At 36.5% G+C, this 10,319-nt stretch overlaps 1 protein-coding gene across 1 annotated transcript; it reads right to left on the bottom strand.

Annotated features, from left to right (window-relative positions):
* Nucleotides 1-9,443: 9,443 nt before the first annotated feature.
* LOC139893388 (uncharacterized) lies at nt 9,444-10,028 on the bottom strand. Its single transcript, XM_071876550.1, has one exon. The coding sequence runs from the start codon at nt 10,026-10,028 to the stop codon at nt 9,444-9,446; it is 585 nt and encodes a 194-aa protein (XP_071732651.1).
* Nucleotides 10,029-10,319: the final 291 nt, after the last annotated feature.

Genomic DNA, 10,319 nt, shown 5'->3' on the forward strand with positions numbered 1-10,319 from the left:
AAATTAACCTTGTTTTCTATAATTATTGTAGGTGAGTGTTGATAAGCAGCCTGTTAAAGTGACTAAGAGAAAAAGAAAGGAACAAGACTGGGCTAATGAGGAAGAAATTTGGGGGATGATTGACAGGTTTATAAATGATCAAGGAACTCTCCAACCACTGCCACCTAATGCCTGGAGAGATGGTAGAAAGCATGTAGGCCCAGCAAAAGATCCAAAGACAATGATTGAGAGCAAGCAAGAGACGCGTTGCATCTTCATCTTTCAAAATGACCAATTCATTTTTATAAATCAAGACTGTTGGGTTCGATTACTGGGATTAGGGCATTCTGGTTATTTGGATAACTTGGTAAGTTTGTAAGTTTGTTATTCTTTTTGTTAATTTTATATAATTTTATACAATTTATTTTATACTAAGGTTACACTGTATATTAACTTGTTTGTTATATTTATAGCACATTGACGGCTGGGCTACATTTCTTTTGAGATATCGTCAGAGATTTCTCCCCCGAGCCAGTCAAGTTTATGCCACTCCTGAGTTTCCAGCTGAGGTGCTTAAAGCTAGTTCTCGATGGACTATTATGCCACTGGGATTCCTGAACATGTTTGAGAGGTTCAACACTTATTTTGACAATACTCAGAAGGAGGTGGGCACACAGGAGGAATCTACAACAGACTGAGAGGGAATTATTGGCCATAATCCTCCAGATTACATGTACTTAATTGGACTTGTAGACGAACGTGTTGACCTATATCCATCTTGGGCTGACTATGATCAGGTAAACACAAGTATTTTGTACAGCATTTGTCATTCTGGAGTAGACGCAAGGACAATTTTGCGACCTTGCGTCTTGGTTACCGGACGCAAATTCCCCCTTGCGTCCTTGCGTCTCCTTTACGCAAGGTTGACCTTACGACCTTGCGTATGTTTTGGGTGTTCGCAAGGTTTATCTTGCGTCCTTGCGTCCGTTGTTTTGTTTTATCCTCTCTGTCTGTCTGTTACAGGTCTTGATCCCAGTACATTTTTATGACGAAGAACATTTCCTGCTGCTTCAGTTGAAGTTAGAAGAAATGAAGGTTTTTGTGTACGACAGTTTACCCGGATGTGTCAGTTCACAAAAACTTGACGCAGTTTTCAAGATTTTGGGTGACAACTTGCCAGCGTACTTGAAGGCGATTGACTATTTTAACAAGATGCAAGACTCCCAAATTGTCGGATACTATGAAAATAAAGAGAGTGTGGAGTTGATGATTGATCCTGGTCCCGTTGTGCCAATGCAGATTGGTGGTCAGGGTGATTGTGGGGTTTGGGTGTGCATACACATGGAGAGGATTATTTATGGAAGGGAGGAGGTTGACAACCTTGGAGATGCTAAAAAGGCTGCAGAGCAGTATAGAATCAGAATGGCAAGGACGTTCTTCCGTGCACGTTTTGATACACAAGAACTGCCGCCAGCAACTCCACCATCAGAGATTCAGGTTGATTGATACATTATTGCTAATAGATTGCTGGTCTTGTCTGTAAATATGGTGTAAATAGGGATATACTTTTGCAACAGTTTTATTTGACACTACACGCAAGGACGCAAGGTTATGCTGGCATACGCAAACATAGCTTTTGCGTCCTTCCGTGTGTATATTTTTGGCCGTCTTTTGTACGCAAGGAAAATATTGCGTCCTTGCTTGTGTATACTTTTGTTTATCTTGCTTACGCAAGCAAAGCCTTGCATAATGATTTGCGTCCTTGCGTCTGGTGTAAAACAAATTACATAAAATAACACAGAAGATACCTAGAATACAACAATACATTACAACAAACGAAATCCAACAATACATAAAAAATAAAATTGACATACACTTGCGATAGTGTTACTAATTATCTCTCCCTAAATTGCACGTTGCATAAAACTGAGACTGATATGCCTTAAAAGCTTCAGCATCTGTGGCCTTCTCCTTACCCTTCTTCGATTTTGAGGCCAATGTTTTTACTACCCTTTTAGAAGTTGATTCACCTGTTCGGTCATAAGAAGCTGTGCACGTATCCCTACCATGACCTGGTTCTTTGCAACGAGTGCAAGTTCTTACGGTTTTTTCAGTATCTTCACCCTTCGACTGAATACGTTTTGTACTTTTAGGGCGTTCAGGGGCTCTTTTCTCCTTAATGGGAGGGTTTACAATTTGTAAAACGTCAGACGATGGATATGACCATTCTGACTGATGGGGCAAAGGAAGTACGTGTTCCAAATACGTATTTATATAAGTTTGAGTTGTGAACCAGTGTGATAGAAATTTAGTAACATCCTCCACTCCGAAAAGTCGTGCTGCTGCAATAACATGACCGCAAGGTATCCCCGATAACTGCCACTGCCCACATGAACATAATTTATCGTCGAGATTAACCATTCCATTTTTTCTTCCATCTCGCACTTCTATTAGATTGTTTGTCGATGGAATTGCTTGCCATCTTCTAGATTTTCTCGTCCTCTTGCCTAGTTTACGTTCAGCATATGGGGTAACCGTTGAAGTAAGACTAACCGACTGGTTGCGATGTTTGAAATACCAATCTTGTACTGAAGCGCGAAAAAACTCAAACAACATGCAAACAGGTAGTTTTCGAGCATGTTTGGATAGTGCGTTAATAGACTCTACACTGTTGCTAGTAAGGTATGAATACCTAACATGTTCAGCTCTACTTCTGGACCATTTGTGGAAACCAACTTGTTCTAAATAATTGTAAGACGCTCTCAATCTTCTTCGAAATACACTAAGATGATCCACAAAATCCGACCCACGGTAAGCTTTCACCATTTTCCAATAATGCCATTCAAAATATCTGAATTTGTTAGATTTAGTCTTGATGCTTCCAAACAAATGACGTGCGCAAAAACAGTGAAAGGCTTCAGGAAACACAGTTGAAACACCATGTGCTATTGAAGCAGCACGATCAGAAATAAAAGTAAGCTCTGAAATACGATCACTCATACCACAACTCATTAAATGATCTCTTAGGTTGCCTAAGAACCATGACCAAATCTCGTTTGTCTCGCCGCCACCAATTCCATAGGCCAATGGCAGAATTCCATTATTGCCATCCATCGCAACGACAACTAAATTTGTCCCCGAGTACCCTGCCTTCAAATGCGCAACATCGACGATGATTACCGGGCGACAATGTTGAACAAATGATCGAACCTACATAGATTTTAGCAGGTCAAAAGTGTTCAATTATAATAAGGTCAATTATAAGTTAAAAATTGAGAGAGATTATCGATACTTACAACTACGCCAAGGGAATAGTAACACATCAAAAATCTATCTTCTTTGTCGGTGACCAAATTACTTACGCTTTCCGGGTTGTGGATCCTAATGTTATATAGGTAAAGGGGAAGCATTCGGAACGAGTCTTCAGCACTGCCACGAAGCATCTGTAATGTATGACATTTGGCTCTCCATGCTTGATTGTAAGATATGCTGACACCGAACCAGTGTCCTATATCCGCACGTATATCATTTGCTTTGTATTCCCGGTTTGTAGACTTGAAAGAATCCACAAGCATACTACCCAACACCTTTTTGGTATCATGTTTATTGTTTCCCATAATTAGTGTGCGTGAGCATGTGTGTACGTCATGCAATTTCTTTACCATAAAGTTTTCAGTGTTCCGTATTTTGTAAGCACTAATTTTCCATTCACAGTTTGGCAACACATAATTAGCGGTGTATCGAGATTTCTCCGTCTTTACAGGCTTAATTTGAAAGTTTTCTTCAAGACATTTTGTAAATAGAGTGTTTATGAACTCGTCCTTGTTCAAAAAAGTTTGATGAACTTTAATTAAATCTGATACCCTATACGTGGTTGGTGTTTGTGTCGTAAATTCAGGCTCTTGCTCTTGCTGACTCAATAGAGGTGGCATATTCCAGAATAAATCTTGTTTTTCTTCTTCATATTGATCTTCTTCGTCTTCGTCTCCGTCTTTTTCTCCATCTGAATCACTAGATGCGACAACAGATATCTCAAACGGGTGGTCTCCTTCTTTAATTTTACATACGTTTTCAACACCATAGTTAAACATATCAAACTCTTAAGTGTTTGGAGGTGGAATTTCAGGCTCTTCTACTTCTAAATTATGAAGGTTTGGTTCAGTGACTTGTGTTGAGGGTGTTTCTGGGTTTGGTTGTGGTTGGAGTGTTTCTGGGTTTCGTTGTGGTTGGTGTGTTTCTTGGTTTCGTTGTGGTACGTGTGTTTCTAGGTTTCGTTGTGGTAGATTCATTCGTACTTTCTCAACAACATAAATATCAATCGGAGCATTTAAAATTGCATATTGTAAGAACTCTTGAAAGTCTTCATAATCATCCGTAATATCAAAAACATGGTTATTATAAATGTATCTCATTGAAACAGGTGAATTGGGTGGCATTTGTATTTTTTTAAGAACATTTTTTAATAATATTCTCTGATTCATTGGTTTTATAGGTGCAACAGGTAGTTTTAGCCGAATTCTAAAACAATCTAGGGGTAAATACATGAGAATGTTGTTGATATACTCAAAAGAACCCCCACAACATATATGAACAACAAATTTATCTTCATTAACACAATTCATAAATACTTAGGTAGTGCAAAAAAATGCTTGAAAATGTACCTTGTGTAGCCAATAATCGCTGAAATTCTTTTGGAATGAGTTGTTAGGAAATGATAAATTACAAGTTCCAGGGACATTCTTTATATTGGATCGAAATTCTATCCATGAAAATCTAGAAAATCTAATGAAATCTTATCCTGAAAATCCTATCCTGATAAGATAAAGACGCAAGGACGCAAGGAAGCTTGCGTACTTGCGCCTGTTTGTACGCAAGGTACCTTGCGCCTTGCGAGGGCATTTTGTCAATTTTTTTTTTTTGGCTCTGGTGCAAGGGGTGAAAAATATTTGGGCATTTTGGTGATAATCCCTATTTTATGGGCTAGAAAAATTTATACTATGTTGCGTCATCCTAAACTTAAAAGATCCAATTTTTTAATTTTACAAATCAGTCTAACTTAATATTCATAATGTATCTACACGTGCGTCTTCTCCGATTTCAAACCCTTCCATCGGCAATTCTCAAGTCCTATTCAATTCTGGTATTTAATTGGGTATTTTTTATTACTATTTTCTGTATCTAAATCAGATGACTTATGTTATTGTATGTTATAAATATAAACCATTAGTGATGTGTTAAGAATTAAGATTTAAGAAGATTAGAATCGACGCAATGGTGTATTTGCTAGGATAATTAGGATTTAGGATTCATTACCAACGAACGCTTGCTTCAACGGTATCAAGCCTCAGTGTGGAAGGGCCTCGATTAGTTGCCAAGCAACCCGGGTTCAAGGGGCGGATCGTTTTTTCTCCAATTTCCATTAGTTGCCAAGCAACCCAGGTCCCGCGATTAGTTGCTAAGCAACCCGGGTAGGAGTTTCCTTCTAGCGTGTGTGGGTGCAAATGATGATGGTCATTGAAATAAATGATCCGCTGATGCAAATTCGCCGTTTAAAAAAAAAATAAAAAAAATTAGGATTCATGATTAATGATATTAATGGGTAGTTATGCGTAATGAATTATTTAAACTCTTTTGCTTAATTTTAATTAAAGCCTTGTACTGTTCTACCTAAAAGATGTAATATAGAACTCAGAATCTGAGATAGTGCATACTGAGATCATTCAATTGATATTGAATTATTCATAGATTGTGAAGGTTGAAAAGTTTTTTTTTTAATTAAATTGAAAATGCAGAAAATAAAACAAGAATGATGAAGATTATGTTACTGTGTAGTTGGTTGTAATTTGTTACTGTACTATATTATTGTACTGGCATAAAAGTAGTTGTTTATGAACTCCATGTATCACACACATATATTTTGGAGTATACTTGGGGTGTGTTTGGTAGAGAAGCTTATGAGAGCTTATGAGAGCTTATATGAGCTTGAGCTTATCATTTTAATAAGCTTTAAGTAATAAGCTTTGTTTGGTAGACATAAAAAGCAGAGCTTATGAAAATCATAAGCTCTAGAAAAATAAGCTACTTCTAGTAGCTTATGAAAAAAAATAGAGCTTATGAACTAGAAAATAAGCTCTAGCTAGTTTACCAAACACTTATAAAAAATAATAAGCTCCAGCTACCAACTAAAAAAATAAGCTCTAGCTCTAGCTCTAGTCCATAAGCTCCAGCTCCAGCTATAAGCTCCAGCTCTAGCTAGTTTCATCCAAACACACCCTTGAATGAAAATGTACAGCAACTATATTTTAACAACATTTCTTACCTTGATGTAATAGTCAATATAAACATTAATTAAAGCCTTAAACTTCAAAAATATGATTATGATTATGATTGTAATTATTTTCATCATCGTTGTGACTATGATGACACTAATTTTTTAACCAAAAAATGTTCGTTATTTCACCTTCCTAATCATAAACTTCATGTTCCGCCAATATATGTATAGTATAACTATTCAAGCAGATATGTATAAATAACCACAAGTATTAATTATTGTCTAACTAGTTACAACAATATATAAATATTATTTCAGTCTAGTTTAAATTTATATGAGTAGATATGTATACCATTACTCAGATGTATGTATTATTTTGACAGTGTGCGCGTATGACAGTATGTATGATATATGACTTGTTTGATTTGGATCACCTCATTGAGGTTAAGGTACTAATATTGGGCTAGTACATAGCCATTGGGGGATTGGGCTAGACTAATATTGAACAGTACTATATTGCTATAGAAAGTATCAACCCATAATGGGCCTAGATAGCTAGACACTTGGATCCAAAAAGAAATGAGCCCTTGTTGAGTTATAACATTATTATTATTACTAGAATAAAATGTTTGAATAAGTCTTCTTGCGTATATAACATTGCATATAAGTTACGTCGTTAAATAATAAAGTCCCGGGTGCAATGAATCACAGACAATGACAGAGACACTATCGTCAATTAGGCCTTTTCAAATTCAATTCAAATATATATTATAGTAAAAAATTCGGTCAAGTACGAAAAGATCTATTTATTAATTGCCCGAATCATTCATTAGATATGTGTGTTGGTAAAGTGGATATATCAATGACTTACATCAACGTGAATCTGGTCCAGTAATATCGATATGTTCCTTTAATTATACATGTATATTTTTTTTAAAGGCGATATCGACATTGAATACTCTCATTTGTCACCTACACACGCGTTAGGAGAAAACTCAATTCGCGACGATGTTGACAGTACCATCGAAGGTTGGAAAAACCCCTCCAGAGACCTTCACAAATAGCATTGATGTTGCAGTACCATCAAAGGTTAGAAACTACTTGCTTAGAGTGAGAATCGAACCTGGGTTAGTTGTACCCCAAGTTGAATCTCACCCTCATACAACTCAAGCCAAGCTTTGGTGGTAATTATACATGTATATTCGTGGAAATTGTTTTCAAACAAAAGATGAGCGTAGGAGGTAGATCATAGGTGATAATAGTCCACCTGTTAAATATAAATGTGTTTTTGGCACAAATAGACTTTTTACTTCGTTGGTCCCTCTATTATACCCCATATTGCTAATAGCGTCCCTCGAGTTTTTTTTTTTTAGAATCCTTTGTATTATCAAAAATTTTTCAATCAACACCCCTCCGTCTAACTTCCGTTAAATAAGTCCGTTAGTCATGTCATGTGCATTGCATGTGAGGTTAAATTCGTCTTTTTACCCTTATATTTATCAAAATCTTCATCTTCATAACTAACATATCATAAACCCTAAAAATCAAACACAAAAATAAACCCAAAATCCAATCTAAAACCTCCAAATCCACAGCGAAAGTGTGCCATCTTTGAACATAGAAAATATATGACAAAATTTAAGTACATCTCCAATGTCCACCCCTCCCTCCATCATTCATCATTGTTATCCATCCATTTTTAGGTGAAAGTGTGAAACCGCCTATGCCCTCATCTTCGAGCGATTCACGTCCCCACTGTTACCTCCTCTTCACCGACTCACCGATTCTTCGACCGATTCCTATCTAGTCTTGTGTTATAGTCGTTGTTGAAATCTCTAAATTTGGTACCGATGAAGATTTTTTTGAATCACCATCAATCTTGTGGATATGAACAGTGGATGAAATTTGTGAACCATCGTCAAATGGTAACGATTTGAGTTTAATAATGGTAATGATTTTATATATGTTTATTGCTCAAATGGGTTTGGTGAACTGCTACTTTTTTGTGCTTCTTAGATCTTCACTTTTCCTTAAACATCTTCAATATTATACTTAAAGATTTTAAGATTTGGATTTTGACTTTGGTTAATGGGAAAATTGAAATTAAAAGAAAAACAAAAAAAAAAAAAATTGTCAAATTCGTCCTTGTGTTTGTTCATTTTCTTTTTTTTTTAGTCCCTCCCAATGAAACTCGTTTTTAATGGTCCCTAAATGCCATTTTCATTCCCAATTTAGTCCCTGCTGTTAACATCCGTTTATAGGTGCCGTTAGTAATAGATTGTGCTACTCACGTGACATTTAATTACATACAAAATAAGCTGTTCCATCCTTAAAGAAGCCGACCGATCTCAGATTGGCTTGTTCCATCCTTAAGATTTATAGTATGAGTTGTTTACTACTGTATGAATCTATGATAAATAATCCAACCATTTCAAAATACACGATTTACTACTTTATTTCAATAATTAAAAAAATACATGACTTATTACTTGTTGGGATAGTTGACAATAACAATAAACAAATGTAATACCCAAACCAATGAATCTATGATCATTTATTACTCCAAACATAAAAAAAATTACTGTAACTATTTTAATTAATTAATAAATAATTTCATAATAATATAATAAATGTAAAAATAACCATAAACAAAAAAAAGTTACCTGGTAGTGACGGAAATTGGGGTCCACGATTACGTAAACATGGTATCACCTCTGGGGGGTTACAAACAATGAATACTCACGACGCAAAACACCACCACCATCCGTCACCTTCTTAATCGCAATCGCCCGTCTCATTGACACCTCCGCATCCACCGTTAACGCCGCCGTCCAGTGGCGGATCCAGGATTTTTAATCACTTGTAGCACAAAATAAAAAACGTGCAATCAGGGTTGGTCTTGACGTTTTTGATGCACCGGGCGTGAAACATTTGAAAAATGCCCTAACAAAATTTTATTAAGTTACATCACTTTAATACTTGAAAGTTTGAACCAAGCCAAGATAGTTTTTTTTTTTTTTTGAAAAGCAATATGTTATATAAAATTCAAAGCGCAAAGTACATCGAGAAATACATCGCAAGGCGAAAGGATACCGAGCTAGAAACCTACGCCAAATTACTATACAAGATAAACAAACGCACCACAAATTACAAATTAAACAAGGTAAACACTAGGATTATGAAGCCAATCGTGTCATTTGACTTTCCTTTGCTTGCAACGCTTCGCAACCCAATCAAAGCTCAAGACTTGAATCTCACTTAGTGCATTCGGGGCGGTCCATGAAAGTTTCTTGAAGGCTTTTTGATTCCTATTCCTCCAAACAAGATAGCCACTAATCCATTCGACCGCTTGCCATATTTGTCTACCCAAATCGGAGCAATTAGAAGGACCACAACCACATAGGAGATTATCAAAAGATAGATTAGCCGAATCAAAACTCCACCAATCACAAACTTTTTCCCAAATTTCACGAACATACACACACGACAAAAGAGAATGCTTCACCGATTCAATTTCCAAACCACAAAGAGGGCAAAGAACGGAGTGTAGATCGATACCCCGTTTGTCTAGTTCGGACAAAACGGGTAATCTCTCCCGCTTCGCTCTCCAAACGAAAACCTCAACTTTTTTTGGAACAAGATTATTCTTCATAGTCACTAAATTGGAATTATTTGAAGGAAAAACTTTCTCCATGATAAGTTTTGTTAGTTTTTTTGTGGAGAAAGAACCATTACCACTTCGCTTCCATGAAAAAAAGTCTTCTTTATCCGGATACATTACAAAAGATGAGAGAAGAGCTTCAAGGTTATCCAACTCGCCTCTCGTACGTCCCGAAATTAACCGAGACCATTCCCATGAGTATGAAACCGTGCCATCCTTTTGTTGTATACGATTTGATACCGTGACATGGGGGTTTGATTCGAGCCGCACTAATCTTTTAAAAACCTCCTTGAGTGGTTTGTCCAATAGCCAAACATCTTACCAAAATCTTGTGTTGTTACCATTTCCGATCACCTTAGCAAAGGAACTTGAAAATTCGACACCCGCATTATTTATCTCGAAACCTGT

This window comes from Rutidosis leptorrhynchoides, chromosome 1, assembly GCF_046630445.1.
Source record: "Rutidosis leptorrhynchoides isolate AG116_Rl617_1_P2 chromosome 1, CSIRO_AGI_Rlap_v1, whole genome shotgun sequence".
Classification (NCBI taxonomy): Eukaryota; Viridiplantae; Streptophyta; class Magnoliopsida; order Asterales; family Asteraceae; genus Rutidosis; species Rutidosis leptorrhynchoides.

Excerpts from the sequence above, each read along its gene's own strand:
- LOC139893388 (XM_071876550.1), bottom strand. The coding sequence starts at position 10,028 with ATGTATCCGGATAAAGAAGACTTTTTTTCATGGAAGCGAAGTGGTAAT.